This window comes from Danio rerio, chromosome 12 (genome assembly GCF_052040795.2).
Source record: "Danio rerio strain M-AB ecotype USA chromosome 12, GRCz13ab, whole genome shotgun sequence".
Lineage (NCBI taxonomy): Eukaryota > Metazoa > Chordata > Actinopteri > Cypriniformes > Danionidae > Danio > Danio rerio.
Window position 1 is genome coordinate 36,158,132 of NC_141032.1, and position 22,930 is coordinate 36,181,061.

The window sequence follows — 22,930 nt, forward strand, 5'->3', positions numbered from 1 at the left end:
AAATATTATCATACAAACTGCAACAGTAAAGATCGTTATTATTAAATAAATTACTGCTCTTTTTTTTTTTTTTAACAAATCAGCAAACATTAGTTATACTGTTCAATAGAGACATCTATTTAAAAAAGAAAACAAAAGACATACAGTATATGCAAACAATCAGGTTCCAGAAGTAAAAACTCTCCATAGGGAAACATCTGGACTTTTAACAATAACTGATAAACCTCTAAAGAAAGCCTTTTATCAGCTTTGAGGTTGTTCAAGGGATAATTTACTCAAAAAGGAAAATTTACACACCATTAACTCACCTTTAAGTGTTTTTTTTTCTTTTGTTAAACACAAATTAAGAAATTTTCAAGAAAGTTGGAAGCTGGTAGCCATTGATGACCATCGTAGGAAATAAAAACCCTACATAAGTAAAATACTACCCAACATTCTTTATTTGTGTTCATAGATATTTACACTAGATGTCGCCTACGCTGTTGTTGTCTATTGGAAGGAATGCGATCAATTAAAGTTGATATAATACATGTCTTGAAACACACCCCTCTCCTGCTTTTACTTCTAACTCTAACTGAGGGAGCGATTCGTTTGTGAATGAATCCTCGTTATGAACGATTCGAGTGAACCATCGATATCCCTGTGTCTCAATGTGCACATCGACCTTTCTGATCTAAACGGTTTATAACATTTTAACATTAAATAATTTAGGGTGGAAAGTATGCACACTGAGGCGCAGGCACTGTTGTGTTATCAGGCACTTTTTTAAGTTGCTTCAAAAACTAGCCGTTACTTCATTTAGCCGACAATAATACAAGTTACTGGCACCACAGCATCTTGTTGTCATGTTTCATTTACATTGTTTGCTTATTTTATTTAACACAACTAGCATAAGCTTAGTATTTAGAGCAGGTTGGTGCTACTTTGACTATTAGTCAGTGCAGTAAGTGACTGTATTATCATCAATAACGTTACTTGTTGAGCACAAAAGTTTGTAACATACAAAAATGTAAAAAACGAAATCTTACCTATGAATTGTTCTACCTTTAAGCTTTGTTTTCTTTGTCTGCTCGTTACTACACCTGTACACAGCGCTAAAGTCCAGCATCTTCACATTGGCTTTGACTGGTGCATTTGAATGACTTTCGTCCTAGGAGCACTGTACAAATGTGGCAGCGCTATTGACGCATGCTCAGGGTCTGTATTCAATATCTAGTGTATATATATCTATGATTTGTGTTCAACAGAAGAAAGAAACTCAAAACAGTTTGGAATAAGTGAAGGGTAGGTGATTTTGTGAAAATTTGTAAGTGATTATTCATGTATAAATTATCCCTTTAAATGGTTTTGCTAAACCCATCTGTTGGCATGACATTATCGTCACCCACTTCCATGAAGCCCCACAAACTATGTAAGAAAGTAAATCTGAAATAAATATTTGCTTATTAAACTTTATCTGTTGTAATTATTGTGTCATTTGCAATGCTTTATGAGATTGCAGATGTCCTCATTTATGCATGTCACTACAAATCCTTTGTCTTTTTATCAGATCTTTATATTTCTGATTTCCCTGCTTCAAATCTTTGCTTTATCCAGCTTAGAGAAGTCCTGTGGTGAAAAATACTTCCAGAAAACAAGAGTAGCTGCTTAAAAAAACATTTGCCAAGACAGAGAGCAATTGAAAATAAAAAAATATTTAAATTGTAATGTAAAATTATTTAATTGTAAAAGATCCCAATATCACAGTATTTTAATCAAATGAATACAATCTTGGTGAGATTTACTGTAAAAACATCTTGCTGACTGCAAACTAGAGTAAGTGAAGTAAATAAATCAACAGTGTAAAGAAGTCATTGGGAAATTGAAGACAAGATGTTCCGTACCTAAAGCTGTGGAGCACTTTGAGGTGTTTGGGGTTTATTCCTGAAGCTCTGGCAACCTTTAGCAGTCTGATTCCTCTATGAGAAACTCCCAGCATCTGAGCATCTCCTCCATTACCAACCTGATGAAGCGTGCACGCAAAAACACTTCAGCTCACTTCAATTTCATCATGTGTGTTTATGAGCATTATATCAGGACAAGTGTTTCACCTTCACATTAAAGAGACGTGCAAAGTAGTTGGACCAGTTGTCTCTGGCTGCCATGACGATTCTTTTCTTCATAGCATCATCTAAAGACCTGATATTGGTTCCAATATGGAAGCTCGCTGATGATGCAAATAGAAATGCAAATAAACTCTAGTGAAATATGGAGAATCTAGCTGAATTATGCTTAGACTGATCAGATTATGCATCTGTCCTACCCAACAGGTCTTTCATTTTACGCCGTTCTTCACGTGAAATCCTCAGACATGAATCAGAGTAAGTGTCTCGCATGATCTAAAAAACAGTGGGAGAAACTACAGTATCTTAATTTTAAACGGTAGCACTTAATAAAGATCCCAAAATAATCAGAGCAAGCAATGGCATTTGCTACTGACCTGCTCACAGAGTAAATTGAGGGTGTATGGGTGGTTGAATTTTTCCCTGGGATAAAACAGCTGGGTACAAAATAAAACAAATACAATAAGTTGACATCAATAAGCCAGAAGAAGCTGCACAAGTCACATGAAGCACATAAAGGCTTAGTTACCTCCTTGCGAAGGAACAGTTTGCCAGGCATAATGGGATATGAAAAGTAGACGCTGGCTGAGAATTTGTGCAACTGGGAACGAACGCTCTCCTCCTCTGCCATCATGTTGAGCTGATCTTTAGGAACACACACAAATGCATGGTATTATATAAGCAACGGCATGGGTTGCTGAAAATTTGATGAACTTCCAACTAAAATTTAATATTGAGTAGGGGGCGGGGCTTTCTTTTGCACATCATTCTCTCATCGCAAATTTGCATTTAATAATAAGCAATTCCCCTTGTACTGTACCTTCTGATACACTTACGTTGAAATTTAAGTGTGCTTTATTTTATAAAATAAAAATATTAAACTTTAAATGTAGTATTTAAAAAAATCTAATAAATATTTCCACAAAAAAATCACACTAATTAATGATTAATTAATTAAAAAATAGTTAATATATTTATAGTTCCACATACTTATAAAGTATACATTATTTTCCTTTTTAAAATCATTACACAAGTTTACTCCCTGTAATATTTTAATTATTGTAAAAATTTACACTGAAATATTTCTTAAGAGACATATGTTCAAGCAATAAAATGGGCCAATTATGCATTTTTTTATGATACATGTATATTATAAATATAATTTGAATGTCCTCAGAATAACTCTGCAAAGTCTCAGCTCAGAGTATCTTAAAGTCTTTGTGAACTGGAATTTGCTGAGACTTTTATCTCCGATGTACTTTCAACTGAAATGGAATATTGAGTAGGGGCGGAGCTTTCTTTTGTGTATCATTCTCTCATAGCAAACTAACGATAAGAAGGGCGTGGTTAAGGATATTGATGTACAGTTGCTATGGAAGCCCTCAGGAGGACGTCAACAGAATGACTGTCACTCCAAACATGGAAGCAAATGATTGAAGATTACCAAAACAAACTTTTCCTTCAGCGGATTTACTTGCACTAATTAATAATTCATTTAAAGAATAACAACGTGAGCTATCAAAATAAACATTGTAAATTTTGATTTCTGGTTGCATGGTGACTCAGTGGTTAGCACTGTTGCCTCACAGCAAGAAGATCGCTGACTCAAGTCCCATATAACCTAAATTTATTTGGATTAACTAAATTTGCCGTCGTGTATGAATGTGTGTGTTAATGTGAAAGTGTATGATTGTTTCCCAGTAATGGGTTGAGGCTGGAAGGGCATCGGCTGCATAAAACATATGTCGGAATAGTTGGCAGTTCATTCTGCAGTGGCGACCCCTGATAAATACGGAACTAGGAAGAAGAAAATGAATGAATGAATTTTGATTTCACTTGGACTTTAAGGTCAATTATATCATCACGTAAATCTGTTTTTGTTCAGTCCCCGCCTCCTATTCAAAAGAGGGCGGAACCTTTTCAAAAAGCAAGTTCACACTAAAGGACATTAAAAGTGCATAAAAGACCCCTTTTAGACATATCTGAAACACTACATGCACTGCTTTTACAGATGCGCCATACTGAATATTATGCAAATGTCTTACTGAGAGCAGGTGCAGGCTGTCTCGGTGGGTCGGGGATGGGGGGCGGTGGAGAAGGTATGGATTCACGAGCACGAGGCAGAGGCCGAGAGCGCTGAGAACCGAACAGATCAGCTAGCGAAAGCTGCTTCTGTTTCATGCTATTGGAGATGGAGCGAGGCCCACGGGACTCAAGCTGCTGAGGGGGTGAAGGGGGCTTCTCTACCCACTGTTTCTGCAGCACAAACACATACAAGAGTCACAATCAATTTCTGCATTCTCAAATTATCAATTAAAGCACTACATTATGACATCTCATTTGGTTCAATATCGTCTACCTTCTGATGACTGACAGGGCCCTGAGATTTGAGAATGGCTAGTGCCTCGTCTTTGGGGTCATTTTTCTTGAGAAATTGCTTGGCCGGAACCCTGTGTAGAACAAATCCTTTAATTTTATTCGTTTTAACACCTGGAAATCACTCTTAGATAAAAATGTCAAGAGACAGAACATTGTGCAAACATTCAGTACCAGCAGAGGTTGTATTAAATTAATGAAACTCGCAGTTATCGTTGCTATCTACATTATATATATTTTTTCTTCTGTTGAACACAAACAGCTTTTTCTTAAATTGTTGGAAACTTTTACCCATTAACTTCCAGAGTAGGAAATTAAAACACTACGTTACTACTATATAATATACTACTAGAATACAAACAGTTGAAGTCATATTTATTAACCCGCCTGAATTATTAGCTCCCCTGTTTATTTTTTTCCTCAATTTCTGTTTAACAGAGAGCAGATTTTTTCAACACATTTCTAAACATAATAGTTTTAATAACTCATTTATAATAACTGATTTATTTTATCTTTGCCATGATGACAGTAAATAATATTTTTTCAGGACAATCTATACAGCTTAAAGTGACACTTAAAGGCTTGACTAGGTTAATTAGGTTAACTAGGCAGATTAGGGTCATTATGCAAGTTATTATATAATGATAGTTTGTTCTGTAGGCTATCGAAAAAAATATTACCTTAAAGAGGCTAATAATTTTGACCTTAAAATCGTTTAAAAAATGAAAAACTGATTTTATTCTAGTCAAAATAAAACAAATAAGACTTTCTCCAGAAGAAAAAATATTATCAGACATACTGTAAAAATTTCTTTCTCTGTTAAACATCATTTGGAAAATATTTAAAAAAGAAAAAAATTAAAGGGGGGCTAATAATTCTGACTTCAACTGTATGTAATGCAAAAGAACACAGCAAGAAAAACTATTATGCCAGATTTGATTTTACCTTTTGGGAACTGGAGAGCTATAGTAAGTAGAGTCGATTTGTGACCCACCTGACAGGCTCGTAGGCTTTAGGTTCTGGATTGGGCCGGTTTTGGTACTGCTTGATGATTTCTCTTATGTTACTGGTTGGCTCTGGTTTAGGAGATGTGGGTTCTAGAGATTCTCGTCCAGATTTTTGGATTTGAGGAGGTTCTGGAAGAGGTTTCACTGTGCAAAAAAGAGTTTTCAGTTATAGTTTTTTTGTATGATGACAGAGATATAAACAGAGGAGACACCAGTTATATCTCATTTGGGAAGTTTTTTAATCCCAGAAGAGATAAACAATTAAAAAAATATTTTTTTGTACCCTCAAAATACACATTGATAAAATATATTTAGCTTTTATGTCACACTTTTGGTAATTAATTTTGTTTGTAATGATGATTTAGCAGAATAAAAAAAACGTCTGACCTTGAGTCTTTACTGGAGGTGGTGATTTGGGTTGGGACACAGGTGGATTGGCATATATCAGTGGCTTCGCAACCTTTGGCGCAGGCTTTGGTCGTGTGTCTGACGTACCTGTGATGCACAAAGGTAGTGAAAATCTGTAATGCCATTTTGCCTTAATTGAGCAATTTTAAGGATTCAGATTTGCACACTCACCAATCTTTTGAAAAAAATCCCTCTTTTCTTTGAAAGACCCGTGATCTTCTGGGGCCCTAAGATCCCTCTCAGTCACAGGCTGGTAATTAAAGAACACATTAAGATTTAAAGAGTTGAAACAATCAATCCCTATATTGTGCTCAGCATATACGAGTACACCCCATTTTGAAAATGAATATTTTTATGCATTTCTCAGTGAATATATGTAATATATTTTGGTGCATTTGAACAAAACTGATTTATTAAACAGATATATTTATTAAAATAATATTTTAGTCACCAAACATATTTAGAAATAAAAAGATAATACATTTAAATTCATGCAAAATACTGCAAAAAATACAAACTACAACATTTCAACAAAATTGTAAATATTTTTTTGTTTCTCTTGATTTTTTCTCTTTTTAAAATTTGTTTTTAATATTTTTCTCTAACTTATAAATTTGGGCTCCTAATTTTTTAACCATTATTGTAAGTTATTTTGCTAGAATAGCTCCAGATTTGGTTTCAGTACTGACTAATCTAATGTATCTGCACAAATATAATATTGTAAAGCTTCCTATAAACAATATTAATTTACATGAGAGATGTGTGGGGGGTTTACTCATATATGATGAGCACTGTATACCCACACTTTTCATGATGCATTGTGTGAATTAAGGGAGTAACTTCTGTTCATTAAAAAGGTGTCATTATTCTCCTCACCGTTCATCCATCTGATATTGACAACAAAACTTATTAGAATTAACAAATGACTATGAATAACCCAAAAGATTCAAATCAAGTCATTCTGCAGCAATGCAGAATGCATTGAATATTACAACTGAATGCAAAAGAGTTTTAGCCACAAATATGCTTGTGCTACTTATGTCACATTAAAATACCAAAAGTAAAGATATTTTCACGATGGATAAAAACAAAGCATTAAGCCAAATGTACCTCTCATTCAGTTTTTCAAAGTGCACACAGACTATTTGTATCACAACCTTATCTTTATTTAAAGGGGTCCTATTATGCTTTTCACTTTTTGAATGTTAGCCAGTGTGCATGTTTGGACATAAAAAAAGATTCAAAGAGTTACAAATTACAGGTCCATTCCAAAGGGAGATATTCCATCTTTAAAAAAAAAAAATACAACAAGTTACTCATTTGGTCAACAAGAATTACTTTCTGGTCTTAATGACATCACAGAGTGGCCCAAATCTGGCCTATAGAAATTTGAATAGTCGAAATTTGAATGTTAAACAACAACAGCATCCCATTAAACCCATTTAAAATGATTTGTTCCAGTTCTTTTCAAAGGAAGTTCCCTTCCCATAATTTTGAAATTCACTATTGGCATGTGGATTGAGTAAAAGGAAACAGGTGAGTTTTATTGGTGTACCTCAGGGCTGCGGGGTTTTGGAAGGGGCTCTGGGGCTTGTTTGGGGGTCTGATGATTGGTTCTTTGGCTCTGGGGGCGGCTTCGAGGTTTGGGTGAAGGTGAGCGTGACGGTGAGCGTGCGTGTGGAGGAGAGCGCCGCCGCTGGCGTGGGGACTGTCTCTGTGACTCACGCCTGCGCATCTCATCCTGCTGCTGTTTCTGAGACAGTGACATTGCCTGCATGGTCATTTGCTGAGCCTGCCAGAAAAAAAAGAGGTTTCTGTGTTGAAAATTGTAACACTTTATGCGGTTCCATATATATATTTTCAAGTAAACATGGCAATATTCACACTGCAAAAATGTTTTCTTTAACTTTTTTTGTCTTTTTTTAGTCCAAATATTTAAAGATTCTTACATGAAGAAGCATTTTCTAGACAAGTCTTGTTTTCAGAAATAATATGACAAAATTAAAACAAGCTAAATAATCTGCCAATAGGATAAGCAAAATAGTCTTGTTTTTTCTTTTGACGTGAGATTATTTTGCTTACCCCATTGGAAGATTATTTAGCTTGTTTTGAGAAAAAACTCACTTAATTTAAGAATATTATTTCTTAAAACCACCCAATGTGGTTTGCTTGTCAAGAAAAGGCTTCTTGATGTAAGAATGATTAGATATTTGGACTAGAAACAAGACAAAAAATCTAAGTAAGAAAAGCTTTTTTTGCAGTGCAATCATTTAATACATCGCAGTAATGAAAATGCACAATATTGATATTGTTGGACTTCAAAATAGCATGAAGTATTCAGTCTCTGATTTTGCAATTGTTTTTAGAGCATTTTTTTTCTGTTTAATGGAGGAAATGTATGAGACTGAATGTAGGTGACACTGCATGCAAGAGATAAACATGTCTCAAAGTACTACTGGTCTACTGACAACACAATATCATTGTAATGTTATGTAATTAATATCAGCAGTGACGATGATGATGCAAAACAAATGTTTTTTTGTGTGTGTTTTTTTTTTACAATATTGATGAGAATTTTCATTTAAATATATCAAGGCATAAAATGAAAAAAACATCTAATCTGAGAATTATCAGCATCAACACCCCTGACATAACTTAGATTTTATTATGTCATTCTAAATGTATAACTCATCATGACTGATCAAAAAAAAAGTTTCCAAACAAGTAAATCAGGCATACACAATCATCATAAATACACAATTATCATAAAAATTCACTCACAAAAATGTGTTCAGGGGAGAAAGGGACAAAGGCTAAATATATTTTACAAAATTCTTTTAAACATTGAGTTTAAGAAAAGAGCATCCTAAATAAAATGTACTATAATTTATTATTATTATTTTTATATAATTTCCCAGACACTTTTTTTGGATTTATAAGAAGGAATTTGTTGTTTTTAATAAATGTCATGATGACATTTTTTTTAACTTAGCAAAATAAGTTAATCATGTTCCAACAGTTTCAACAAGATTCAGCTTGATGTTTCAAGTCAGTTGAATTGAAGTTGAAATGACTTGTTAAGTCTAAAAGGCACTGTTAAATTTTAGTATGCTTTGTAGTTGCACGTTTGAAATGTGCTTGGCGGCATGGTGGTTCAGTGGTTAGCACTGTCGCCTCACAGCAAAATTGCTGGTTCGAGTCCCAGCTGGGCCAGTTGACATTTCTGTGTGGAGTTTGCATGTTCTTCCTATGTTCACATTGGTTTCCTCCCCCTCGTTCCAAACACATGCATTATAAGTCAATTGCATGAACTAAATTTGCCGTAGTGTATGATTGTGTGTTTGATTAAGTGTGTATGGGTGTTTTTCAGTGAGTTGCGGCTGGAAAGTCATCCGCTGGGTAAAACATGCTGAAATAGTTGGCAGTTCATTCAGCTGTCAGAACCTCTGATAAATACGGGACTAATCAGAAGCAAAATGAATGAATGAAATGTGCTTGGACTGTTGAACTCACCAAAAGCAGGGCCTGTTGGTTGATGAACGCCTGCTGTTGATCCATTTGCTGTGGGTTGACAGCAGGCATGGCTTGAGGCATGGCAGTTGGCATCATCATAGCTGCAATCCAAAACAAGCAGTAGGAGAAGGGTGAGGACTTTACAGATCATTCTATTAGAAAAGGACTATGCGAGCATCAGGGATGGGCTTACGTGGCATGGGCTGCATCATGGGCATGGTAGCGGGCATCATGTTTGGCATCATTGGTGTGGCACCATAGCCAGCCATGGCAGGATTCATTGGCATTCCTAGTTCAGTCCCAAAATAAAGCATAGTGTCATATAGGGGATATAATGGCTTGTGTTTGGAACATGGATAGTGCACAAAAAGGAAAATAAATAAATATTAATAAATAAAAATACAAATGAAAATGCAATAAATAAATACATAAATAACACATTTTAAACAATAAAAAATATTAAATATAAATCTTGATGAATGTAAATATGAATTAATTAAATGCAAAAAATAAAGAATAAATGTGTGTGAATTAATAGTAGTAACATATTTAACTTATAATATATAAATAAAATATCATTAATAATCTAATATTTAATATAAAATATATAAAATAAAACATTAATAGAATATATAATTGTAAATATTATTATCATAAAATTGTATTCGCTGCTATTAAACTGTAATACATTTTCCCATCATAAACAACCCAGCTCTGATTAATGATGAGTATCTGTTGAAGACTACACGCAGATATACAACTGTACCTGCTCCGGTGTACATGCTGGGCATCATACCTCCTCCACCTCTCATTCTGCGATTCAGCATGGCCATGCGGTCAAAGTCCTGTCAATAAAAAACAAATAAAATGCAGATAAAAAGACCTCAGGCTAGAACGCCGAGATAACAGGCAATACAAGCAGATCTCAGAGTTAATAAGTGGCAAAGCTGCATAATCCTTGCTGGCTTAATGAATGATAACAATATATGTATGTATGCCGAACATGTGCTGGTGCTCATGCAGGTGACATTAATTTACAAAAATACATATTATAACTGTATCATGCATAAATTACAGTATCTTAGGGGAAAGTCATACAAATTAATTTTAATAAGTTCAATAATAAGTTCAATAGATTTTATGTGATAAAAAAACATAGTTGCAATTCATTTGCTATGAGTAGTTCCACACAGAATCTGCGTGTGCAGATTTTTAGCCCATCATTGAGTCTATTTATTTACTTGTGTAAATGTGTGTAAATTTACTTTTATTCAGTTTTTAAATTCATTTAGTAATAATATTGACTAATATGAAAATGCTCATATGATTTATTTACAATACAGTGTGTAAAGTAACAATATGTCGTTTAGTAGATATATTATATGAGAGACTTGCTTTGTTTACCAAATAAGTGGATTAAATTGGATTTGCATTGTAAAAATTTAAAAAAAGGTAAAAAGGTATTATTTTTTATTTTATAAATTAAATTTTATTTACGATACTCCTAAATTCTGCATAAATCTGCAGATTTTTTCAAAATTCTGTGCAGAAACAACAAAAAATGTCTGCAGATTCTGCCTGGCCCTAGTAAATTATTAAGATAATGATGTATATAGAGTGTAAGTCAAGCCTTATGTGATTAAATGTTTCCTTTCTTTCACTTGACCTTATTTGAACACATAAAAAAATCTTTAAACAGGGTAAAATATTGATAAAACAGATATGTAGAACAATATATCTCCATAAACAACAAATAAAGCAAATATATTATTAAATAAATCTATATAGTTATTCAACTTTTAGAATATTCATTCATTCATTTTCTTTCTGGCTTAGTCCCTTTATTATTCTGGGGTCACCACAGCGGAATGAACCACCAACTTATCCAGCATATGTTTTACACAGCGGATGCCCTTCCAGCTGGAACCCATCTCTAGGAAACATCCATACACACTCATACACTACGGACAATTTAGCCTACCCAATTCACCTGTACTGTATGCGTTTGGTCTGTGGGGGAAACCAGAGCACCCGGAGGAAACCCACGAAAACGCAGTGAGAACATACAAACTCCACACAGAAATGCCAACTGACCTAACCGAGGCTCGAACCAGCAACCTTCTTGCTGTGAGGTGAAAGCACTACCTACTGCGCCACTACACCGCCCACTTTTTAGAATATGTTTATATAATTTTTTTATTTGTATTTGAATTTAGTTTTTGGTTATAGTAATTTTTCACAAATTTACTGAGAAAAAGTATAAAAAGGAAAAACAATTATAGGATTTAGAGGAAATATGTATACACTGTAAAACTCAACAGTCCACTTTATCAAATGAAATGAGTCTAGTTAACTCAAAATTGACTGAAAGTTAATTCTACTCATTTGAAAAGACTTTTGAACTCAGTGTTGAAGGTAATGAGCTACTTAAATACTCATTACCACAACTTAAATGGATTATACATTACAGGTTTTTCAGAAAACTTTTGTTTTATTAAATTCAACAACAAATATTTTAGTTTTATGGTTTTAAGTTCCTATTTTGGTCACATTTATGGTCAAACTTATATAATATGATAATAAGTCTTTATTAGTTAATGTCTTTACTAACATTAAATATTAATATAACAATACGGTAACACTTTATTTTAGGTCACAGTATTAACAAACCATTAACTAACACTAGTAGATTAATAAACTGTTCATTAGCTGTTAATTAAGAGTTAGTAAGGTAGAAGCTGGGTGTTTTTGGTAGGTTTTAGGTAGTATTTGGTATGCAGGATAAGCTCATACTTTATAACTACTAATAAACAGTTAATATCCTAATAATAGGCAGGTAATAAGCCAGTAGTTAATACCATGTATTGTGACCTAAACTAAAGTTTTACCAACAATACTTATTTAAAATCTAGTAATGCACTATTAAAATCCAAATTTATTCTTGTTAAGATTAGTTAATGTACTGTGAGTTAACATGAATGAACAGTGAACTACTTTGTTTCCAATAACTAATGTTAACTAGGATGAATAAATACTGTAATAAATGTATAATTTATTGTTTGATTATGTTAGTAAATACATTCATTAACCATAATACAACCTTATTTTAGGGTGACACTGTGGCTCAGTGGATAGCAAGAAGGTTGCTGGTTCGAGTCCTGGCTGGGTCAGTTGGCATTTCTGTGTGGAGTTTTCATGTTCTCCCCATGTTGGCGTGGGTTTCCTCAGGGTGCTCCGGTTTCCCCACAAGTCCAAAGACATGCGCTATAGGTGAATTTAATAAACTCAATAGGCTGTAGTGTATGTGAGTGAATGAGTGTGTATGGGTGTTTCCCAGTACAGGGTTGCAGCTGGAAGGGTATCCACTGTGTAAAACATATGCTAGAAAAGTTGGCGATTCATTCTGCTGTGGCGACCCCTAATGAACAAAGGCACTAAGCCGAAGGAAAACTAACAACCTTATTTTAAAGTGTTACCGTTATGTACAATAACCCAGACTCAAATCAGCTGTATTAGAACCTTAAAGTAACACTACAGATTTAAACAGGGCCATACTGACCGGAGGACCGTGATCAAACACAGGATCAAAGATGTCATCAACATACGAATCCATCTGCCGACCCTGAGATCCTACAAGAAACAATATCTCAGGAGCGTCCTATATAAAATCGTTTTATTTGCTCTGCAGGGCGAGACACGTCCCAACCCTCGTACTGTACATTTCATTCACTCTCATTTCTTTGATCATCCCTGTGCAAAGCTATGAGAGAACAATAACTCAGAATTTACTGTCTGTTTGCTAGTAATGGTTGGTTGCTCACCCTGGTAAGTGGACAAGGGTTCATACGTGTTCCAATGAGATGCTTCAAATGAGGGCAGACCAGGGGCTTGCATCGAGGGAGCAGGAGGAATAAACGCATCAATGTCTGTGGTTTCCATCCTGACAATAAGAAATAAAAGGATTTGTTAACGTACTTGTTAAAGGAATATTAATTTTACAACTTGCCTAGAGTTAAAAAGTTGAGTTATACCATATTTGAATCCATCCAGCTGATCTCTGGGTCTGATGGAAGCACTTTTAGCTTAGCTTAGCATAGATCATTGAATCAGATTAGACCATTAGCATCTCACTCTCTTCTGTAGTGACATTGTGTACTAAGATCGATGGAAAAGTCAAAGGTTTCTAGATTGCTATGGCTAGGAACTATACTCTCATTCTGATGTAATAATCAAGTTGGCGCAGTGATATTGCACGGCGCTTGAAAATAGTCCACAGCTGGTGGTGAGTAATAGAGTGATGAGTAATAACACCTGCTGAAGCCATATGGCAGCAAAGCTCCTTGATTATTATGTGAGAATGGGAGTAAAGTTCCTAGCCATATCAGCCTTAAAAATAGCAACTTTCATTTTCTGTCTGTCTTAGTACACAATGCAACTACAAAAGAGTCAAGCTTTAAAAAGGTACATTACGCAAACTCTTTTACTTTAAGTGAGATGCTAATGGTCTAATAAGATTTAATGATTCATGCTAAAAGCTAAGCTAAAAGTGCTAACACCAGACCTGGAGATCAGCTGAATGGATTGAAAAATGGTAAAAATCAGCTGTTTAACTTCAGGGGAGCTGTAAAACGAGCCTTTTCCAAAAAAAATGTGTTGATTTAGGTCTGACATGACATGCCACAGTTTATCAGATGCCAAAAGAGAACAAATGATACTAATATACACTCGCAATGTGCTGTAATACTAACAGAAATCCTGATTGTAGGGATCTAAGACTTTATAAATAACTAATATATCGGTGTCTGGGCTGCAGCAGGTCCAGAATGAACACCATGATCTTGTAAAATATTTACTTTAATGTGTGTTTATGACCCCTGGTCAAATCACACATTAAAGCAATAAACCCCAAGAAGCCATGGTTTGCAGTGCATTTATAACAGCGGTGATCAATTCACTGTAAACCACAGCTTCATGGGGTTTATTTCTTTTTATAAAATGGTTAATCCATATACATAACAAGGCTTCACAAAATAAAACAAATGCAACAGTTTCTTTGGCTTATAGCACAGAATCAGAGCCACAGAGAGAGTTTCAACAACGGAAGTCCAAAATGTTTGATCGAAAGAATTAGATGCTTTGTTTACTAGTGAGGACTTAGAGAAACTGCTTTTATCAGCAGTAGGGTGGATTACTGTAACAGCCTCCTCACTAGCCTTCCCAAAAAGACAATCAGGCAGTTGCAGCTCATCTAGAACACAGCTGCCAGGATTCTGACCAGAACCAGGAAATCAGAGCACATTACACCTGTCCTCAGGTCTTTACACTGGCTCCCAGTTACATTCAGAATACATTTTAAAGTATTACTACTTGTATATAAATCAATAAATGCCCTAGGACCTCAATACTTTACAGATATGCTCACTGAATACAAACCTAACAGATCACTCAGGTCATTAGGGTCATATAACAGCTTAAAACATGGCTCAACCAATCAGAATCAAGGACAGGCAGTATCAGTTTCGTAATGAGAGATTTTTCTTCCCATTCAAAAATGTATAAGCTTGGACCCGGAAACAGCATTATATTGTTATGATACTTTTAGTGAACTGTGAGCATTGAGCTCTGCAAGCCGCACCTGTCACTGGTGTCACTGAATAGGTAATCATTCTCCGTAGGCGGGTGACGCATGGGCACATCAGACTCCACTCCAGCCAACAGATCCATCACAAAATCACAGCCTGTCAGGTCCGTCCACCCCTCGTCGGCCAGGAGAGACACGGACCAGCCCTGTGTAGCATTAGACAGACCTCTGAGGGAAAGAAAATGGGATATTAAAAATTGAATAAAGAGTGATGGACTATAACTGTAATGTGTAAAGTACACTAATGTACTAACTTGTGAAAAAATTATTTAATTATATATCTTATATGGATTTTACAAAGTCAATTAGGACCTTTCATGGTCTTGAATTTAGCTCTGCATATTCAAATATAATATCATTATCACATTTTTAATACATCATATTTAAGTGAAGTTTATTTATAAACTAATTTCAAGAGGAGAACATGCTTATGATTGGTCACAGCTGGTCCCGCATTAACTAATGCATGATTCACCAATCAGATGATCCCTAGCTCACTATAAATAACCAGTTTCTTACTTTAGTTATCTTCGCCTTATAGAATCTCCTGTTCCACCCCTACTCCTCCACCTTTCCTTTTATAGGGCAGCACAGTTGCCCAGTGGTTAGCACTGCTGCCTCACAGCAAGAATGTCACTGGTTCAAAGTCAAACCCTAAACAGGCCAGTTCGTCACCTTAGAATTATAAGGTTCTATCTGGCATTATTGTCAAAATTGTGTTATTGACATATTCTTATTAAATGACAACTTATTTCCATTGTGAGATGTTTTTTCAAAAGTTGTTTACATTAAGACTTTTTTTTAAAAAAAAGCAAATGTTACACACATACTATTTGCTATGGAATGCAAAAACTTTGCTCAATATCTCAAAATCATTCAGAGCGCAGATAGAACTTATTATTCCAAGGTGACAATTTATCATTTCTGTGCGGAGTTTAAATGTTCTCTCTGCGTTCGTGTGGGTTTCCCCGGTTTCCTCCCACAGTCCAAAAACATGTGTAATAAGTGAATTGATCAATATAAATTAGCAATATAGTCGAGCTATTAACCAGCAGTATATCTCTATATATAAATCTATATATATTAGCAATAAAAATAAAATAAAAAAAGGGGGGGGGGTGTTCTCGAGACCTACCTGAGGTAAAACTCCCCTCTCACAATGCAAATGTGAGGGAGCTCTGGGCTCGAGGATCTTATGAGCCCCAGGCTCGAGGATGAAACTTGCTTTATAATCAATAATCAGTGTGAACTCTTGAATTAATTTAATCGTATAATATTTTGTTTACTACACTTTGTTTATCTTTGGATTTTGGTGGCAAATATATTGCAAAGCTGAAACGTAGCAGAATAACAACGCTATTTGAAAACATATTTCTATAAATAAACAAATAAATAAATGAAAAAAAAAACATACAATAAATGACATATAAATGATAAAAAATACTTATTTTTAAAAAATGAATTAATTAATGAATGTGTATGCATACATTTAATTACAACAATGAGGTTTACAATTAGGTGCATAGTATGCCCAATTTTCATTATAAGATCCCAATCATGCACGATAATGAAATATTCACACAAGTGAGTGGGGTTTAAAAACCACCTGTAGGAAAAATATTTTAAAGGTCTTACAAAATATACCTCTTTTAATTATGAGAACTACAGTATGTGGGAAAATGTATGACCTACAGTAAATGTTTTGAGTTTCTCAGACAAAATATATTCATCAATTGTCTTACCTGTAGCTAAGAATCCAAGAGGCCAGCTCTTCTCCTGTTGTCCAAGACTCCACCTCCACTGCTAACTTTTCCTCTGAAAAAAAAAAAAAAAAAAAGTCAAAAAAAAAAACTCATTTAAAAACTCATTTAAAAGAATGTTGGAAACTTGAAGCCACTGATATACACAGTAGGAAAAAATACTATGAAAGTCAAGGGCTAACAGTTCCTAACTTTCTTTAAAACATATATTTTTGGGCATTCACCAGTAGAAGAAAACTCAAACTGGTTTGGATCAAGATGATGGTAAAGAAATGATGACAAAGGTTTCATTTTCTGGGTAAAGTATCAAGTTAATACTTTTATCGTTTAGTTATACTTGAACGGTTTTAATATCATTTAGTCCTCTGAATTGAACAGTGCAAAAGGCCTGTTCACACTGGGATAAATAATTTTGAAGATATAATTGAAAAGAAAAGTGAAATCCACATAACTATAATAAAAAAAACACAGAAAAAACAACACAGGTATCACTTTGAAATAGTTTTTCCAGCTGGTTAACAATTAAAGCACTGCCAGCCAATCAAAGTCCATCCTGAGTTTAAAGGGACAGTTCACCCAGAAATTAAAATATATTCACCATTTATTTCACCTCGAGTATTTCTAAACCTTTACAAGTTTCTTTCATTGGTTAACCTCAAACCAAGTTATTCTAAAGAATGTTGGAAACAGGTAGCCACTGACATCCATAGTAGGAAATAAATGGAAATCAATGGCTGCTGATTTCAAACATTTTTAAAAATATCCTTTTTCGGTGATCGACATAAAAACATATTACAAGTTCTCTAACAAGTTCAGAACAAATGGAGATTGAGTAAAAAATAGATAGTATGGTAAACTATCCCTTTAAGCGGATGATTAGCTCACTGCTGCGCCCACATTATCATTACAGTTTACAGGTCTTGGTGTAAGAAGATCTTAACTCCAGTTATCAGATAAGAGCTCATGTGTTCAGCTTTCTTCACCATTGAAAGTGTTGACCTCAAGCACCATCTTTCCTTTCCTCTGATTGGCTGTCCACTCCAGTTGAGTGGGCGGGTGGCGTCTGCAGGCTGGTGAGGGCAACGGGAGGGACGTGAGAAGCTTGTGTTGACATAGAGAGCGGTATTCACCGGGACCCCGATCTGACACATACCTGATGACCAAAAAAAAACAAAAAAACTCTGGTTTTAATTTTATTTATACTCCTGCATTGGGCTCACACATACACTCTGCACTCTGACTACTTCAACAATGTTGATAAGCCGTGCTGGGCATTTCTCTCTGTCTCACACTGAACGCAGTCGATCAATCACAACAGACTGGGTCATCGAACAGTCAGCGCAGATTAGCATCGCGCTATTTTAAGAAGGCGTTTGGGAACAAATTAATCGCTGAATGAATCATATGGAAGTCGTTGGGATAATTAGGTAAAAATAAATGCATATTAAAAGACAATGAAAGTGTTTTTTGACCTCGCATGCATATCAAAATGTTGCTGGAGACCTCAAAACTAAAATATTTTAAATGCATTATATGGGCTCTTTAATTGTATTTCTAAAGTTCACACTTAGATATTTCTTCACACTATTAGCAGGTTTGGCATGCTGTCCCGGGAGAGAACCCTTAGCTCGGAGATAATTGAGCTTAGGGCTCCTGCCTAGTCAATTAGCATGTAATAGGGTCCAAGACCAGATAGGTCTCGAGAGCTCCCTCTCGAAAAGGAGATGAAACAGGAAAAGGAGGAGATGGAGTGGATGCTCAGTTCTCCCAAACTGAAAATAAGGCAGAAAGGTGATTTATTGTAGGATTGGATTGATCTGATTGTAATATTGCTGATGAGAGACCCGCCGCGAGCAATCATATCACATGCTCCTTTGGAAATTAGTTTGTAAAACTTCACTTAAGTAATCATAATTAATTATTACTATTATTACATTATTTAATTAATATTTGATCAATTTAATCCTTACATCTGCATTTTCATTATCATTTTTTGTATTATTTTCAAGGCTTGACATTAACACCCACCAACTCGCTATATGCGGGTAGATTTCAGCTATGGGGGGTTAGACAACCACACCCACTTGCCACTTTGTCTGGTTGAAAATAACTTTTAATTGTAGTTTTCTTAAAAGCAAAGTATGGCAATAAGTAGGCCCATCAAGAAGCAGCACGACTGACCAAATCAACTGTGGTCACACAAAGAAAAGAAAGCAGGTGAATAGCGGATAATTTTGTGCATGGAGAGACTCTCACTCACTGACGAGGGCTGCAATGACGTGTGCATCACATTAGTTGTGTGCGCGACACCGAAGCCCTTGTGTTTAAATGCTTGCACGCTCACTTTTCCTGGAGCAAAGCATCCGTGCCTGGAAACTGAACTGATGCAATCGGTTCCCTTTTCAAATAGACTGGACAAAAAGCGAGGCTTGTTTTCAAGAGTTTTTCACTCCACTTTCACTTTAACCATTCTTTGAAAAAACTATTAAAGAGCCTAACGTTAACCGTGTGCAGGTAATCATCCTTTCATTATCGTACACAGTTTGCTTTTCAGCTGCTTTCTTTTACAGTTATTTTTTTATTTATGATTTAATTATCATCCTTTACAATAACATTGATTTAGGAGATTAACTTCCCTTTTTTTCTGGAACCTTTAGCCAGGACAGATCACTGTGCATAGTTATAGACACATGACAATAATTCTTTTCTAAATGTCAAATGTTAATTTTTTTTTTAAGAAAAGCTTTGTTGAATAAAAAGTGTATGTATAGTCAAATGTATTAATGAAAATGATATATTTTCCTAACAATAAAATTGTGGCTAGTGAAAATGGCTAGTGGCTAGTAATGTTGAAAAACTACTAGCCACAGTGGCTTGTAATCAAAAAAATTTAATGTCAGGCCCTGATTATTTTTATTATTATTATTATTATTTTATATTTTGTCATTTTAAGATAAACATTTGTAATATTTTACTTTTTAGCTTTTTTTTTGCTGTTAATTAACTAGACTACAAAAAAAGATGAATTTCTTATTTTATTTGATGATTAACAAATAATTAAATAATTATCAAATCTCTTTTTTGTAGTCGAGTTAATTAAACGCTATAATTGAGTTCAAAGGGACAGCAAAAAACAAAAATGTTAAATATTACAACTATAAATATTAAATAATAAATTAATAAATGTTGTATTATTTTATTGTTATTTTCTATTTTGTCATTTTAATGTAAATATTTAATATAAATATAATAAAATGTTTAATATAAATATTTAATGATTCTTTTAAAAATACAATTAGGGAAGGCTGTAATTGCTCTGTGCTTTGGATTCTAAAACATATTTTAATTGAAAACAATCTCTTGTTGTTCTAAAGAGCCCTGTTTTAAGTATGTCTACAGCTAAGGACGTACTTGAGCAGGGGTTTCTCCAGGTCAGGAGAGGGTGTGAAGGCACTCAAACAGCAGGCCAGAAGTAACCAGCCACGCAGGTTGGTCTCCTGTCTATCTCCATCCCAAGTGAGGTAAACCAACTGGGCTAGAATCTCATCTCTGATGCCGGGCCGAGTTTGACTCTTCTCCACAATGTAGTTCCCCAACATCTGCTCCTGCCAGCCATTCAGATCTGAGTCCCCTGTGAAGCGCAGGATCTAAAGAAGAAAATAGATGACAAGCTCCAATCATAGGTTGAAGGTTTATGTTAAAGCAAGACACAGCAGGTAAATATTGGGTAAACAAGATTAACTGATTATCATCATACCTACCCAGTTTAATTGATTATGTTATGATTTCTTGTATTACAAGCTTTCTAAAATGTTATGTTTACATATTCTAATGAGGCATCAAATTAAATATGCACTAATTAGCATACATTTCTAGAACAACGATTTAAACATTGGATGAAGTCGACTTTAAAAGCTCTTATTTACATTTTTGACATACTATTAAAGTCAAAGGAGATAGTTTCACTTAATAATTTAATAAATACTGCAAAGAGCCAGAAAATAAACACATTCTAACATATTTTTTGTAGAATAAAATGTTGTACATAATCAGGCAAATTATGTATGATCAAATGCCTTTAAATTTCGTACTGACCAGTTTGTAGATTTCCAAAGCTGTACGGGCATCCTCATGGTCAAGGGACGTCAAAGGCCTCTGAAGTGGATAACCCTGTGCTTGGCACCATCCATCCTAATCAACAAAAAACCAAATAACTGATTTAACAAATGGGCTCGACAAAACCACATATAGAAAAGACAGTATTTCCTCTCCATATGCACCAGACACTCTAATACATACTCCAAAAAAAAAAAAACATTGTGCGATTCTGAGTGTGCTTCTCACAGGTAAGTGGTGTTTACAAACCACCTGTAGAAAACAAACTCTTTCCTTTTTACTCTCCATATGCACCAAACACCTTCGTATAAACTCTCCATGTTCCTAGGAAAACACTGTGTGATTCTGAGTGTGGTTTACACTGGTGAGTGGGGTTTACAAACCACCTGTAGGAAACACACGCTTTGCTTTTTCCTCTTAAAACACCCTGTGAAAAGGATTCGATAATAAAAATATAAGAAAATATATAAGGTGCTAAACTAACTTCCATTTGTCATAGCGTCTATATATTTTATATAAGATCTGAAGTACTTCTTCATTTGTGAGTTACTTTAGATAAATCTGGTAAAAGTAAATGTATGAAACTGAACTGACGCATAAAAACAGTAGACGACCACTAAATAAGAAAAGAAATCTGCATGTTCTTATATTTCTACCTTCAGGACTGTGTTGGCATATTGAGAGAAAGGATGTCTGTCAATATCCAAGGGCAGTGAGAGTTTGTGGTCTGCTTTGACCTGTGGCGGAGCTACTTCTGACACCCCTGAGCCTTGAGAACGTCCTGAAAAACATTGTTTTAAAACACATTGAGATCAACGCAGCCCAATTATATCCATTACATTGGATAGATGAACTTTACTTAAGTGTGAAGATAGTAAATGAGCAGTCTGTAGGGGTAATCATCAAAATGTACGAAAGTTTGAAGTAACTTTTTTTTAAAGTTAATGCCTTCACAAAAAGGATTTTCTGGATTGATGGTAAATACATTTATCCTGTAAAACAAATGTTAGTTTCATATACAGTTGAAGTCAGAAGTATTAGCCCCCCCTCTGAATTATTATTATTTTTTTTATATTTCCCAAATGATGTTTACCAGAGCAAGGAATTTTTCACAGTATGTCTGATAATATTTTTTCTTCCTAGAGAAAGTCTTATTTGTTTTATTTCGGCTAGAATAAAAGCATTTTTTTTTTTTTTATAATTTTAAGGTCAAAATTATTAGCCTCTTTAAGCTAAATATTTCTTTGATTGTCTACAGAACAAACCATTGTTATACAATAACTTGCCTAAATACCCTAACCTGCCTAGTTAACCTAATTAGCCTAGTTAAACCTTTAAATGTCACTTTGAGAAGTATCGAAGTGTCTTGAAAATTTATCTAGTAAAATATTATGTTTTGTCATCATGGCAAAGATAAAATAAATCAGTTATTAGAAATGAGTTATTAAAACTATTATGTTTAGAAATATGTTAAAAATCTGCTCTCTGTTAAACAGAAATTGGGGAAAAAATAAACAGGGAGGGTAATAATTCAGACTTCAACTGTAAATGCTTTTGTCTTGAACATTTTCACCCAAGAATGCAAAGTTACTTTACTATTATCGTATCAAATTATACCAGTTTAATGTTTTTAATGTAATTTTGCGAATGTTTTTATATCTATTTTATACAACCTATTATTATTATTAGTAGTAGTAGTAGTAGTAGTAGTAATAGTAATACTGTAGTAGTAGTAGCAGCAGTTTATGTGACCAAACATACAGTAACAGTATAGAATTCAAGAGAACGACATAAGGTACAGAAAAAAAATAAATAAAAATAATACTAGTGCATTTTGTGCTCTTTTTTTGTGTTTTATCAATTATTTCAATTTTATAGTTAAATTTTTATTGCATTCAATTATAATTATTACTACTACTGGTATTATTATCATGTATGGTTCATATTCTGTATTATTCTATTCTATCTCACCTACCTCAAAATGAAACAGTATTGTGTACAATATTA

At 34.4% G+C, this 22,930-nt stretch overlaps 1 protein-coding gene across 3 annotated transcripts in view; it reads right to left on the reverse strand.

The window, feature by feature from the left end:
• Positions 1–22,930, reverse strand: part of myo15b (myosin XVB) — an 82,831-nt gene that overhangs the window by 18,384 nt on the left and 41,517 nt on the right. For all 3 annotated transcript variants that reach the window (XM_087276638.1, XM_087276640.1, XM_087276639.1), the window contains 22 exons: positions 21,580–21,704; positions 20,903–20,998; positions 20,219–20,454; positions 17,791–17,960; positions 16,790–16,862; positions 15,042–15,215; positions 13,228–13,346; positions 12,966–13,036; positions 10,173–10,251; positions 9,600–9,695; positions 9,407–9,507; positions 7,449–7,685; positions 6,065–6,143; positions 5,873–5,980; positions 5,473–5,629; positions 4,462–4,552; positions 4,148–4,358; positions 2,632–2,747; positions 2,480–2,539; positions 2,303–2,378; positions 2,091–2,206; positions 1,884–2,002 (listed from right to left, as the gene is read on the reverse strand). In XM_087276638.1, coding sequence (XP_087132764.1) covers positions 1,884–2,002; positions 2,091–2,206; positions 2,303–2,378; positions 2,480–2,539; positions 2,632–2,747; positions 4,148–4,358; positions 4,462–4,552; positions 5,473–5,629; positions 5,873–5,980; positions 6,065–6,143; positions 7,449–7,685; positions 9,407–9,507; positions 9,600–9,695; positions 10,173–10,251; positions 12,966–13,036; positions 13,228–13,346; positions 15,042–15,215; positions 16,790–16,862; positions 17,791–17,960; positions 20,219–20,454; positions 20,903–20,998; positions 21,580–21,704 — 2,710 coding nt within the window. The remainder of the gene's footprint in view (positions 1–1,883; positions 2,003–2,090; positions 2,207–2,302; positions 2,379–2,479; positions 2,540–2,631; positions 2,748–4,147; positions 4,359–4,461; positions 4,553–5,472; positions 5,630–5,872; positions 5,981–6,064; positions 6,144–7,448; positions 7,686–9,406; positions 9,508–9,599; positions 9,696–10,172; positions 10,252–12,965; positions 13,037–13,227; positions 13,347–15,041; positions 15,216–16,789; positions 16,863–17,790; positions 17,961–20,218; positions 20,455–20,902; positions 20,999–21,579; positions 21,705–22,930) is intronic.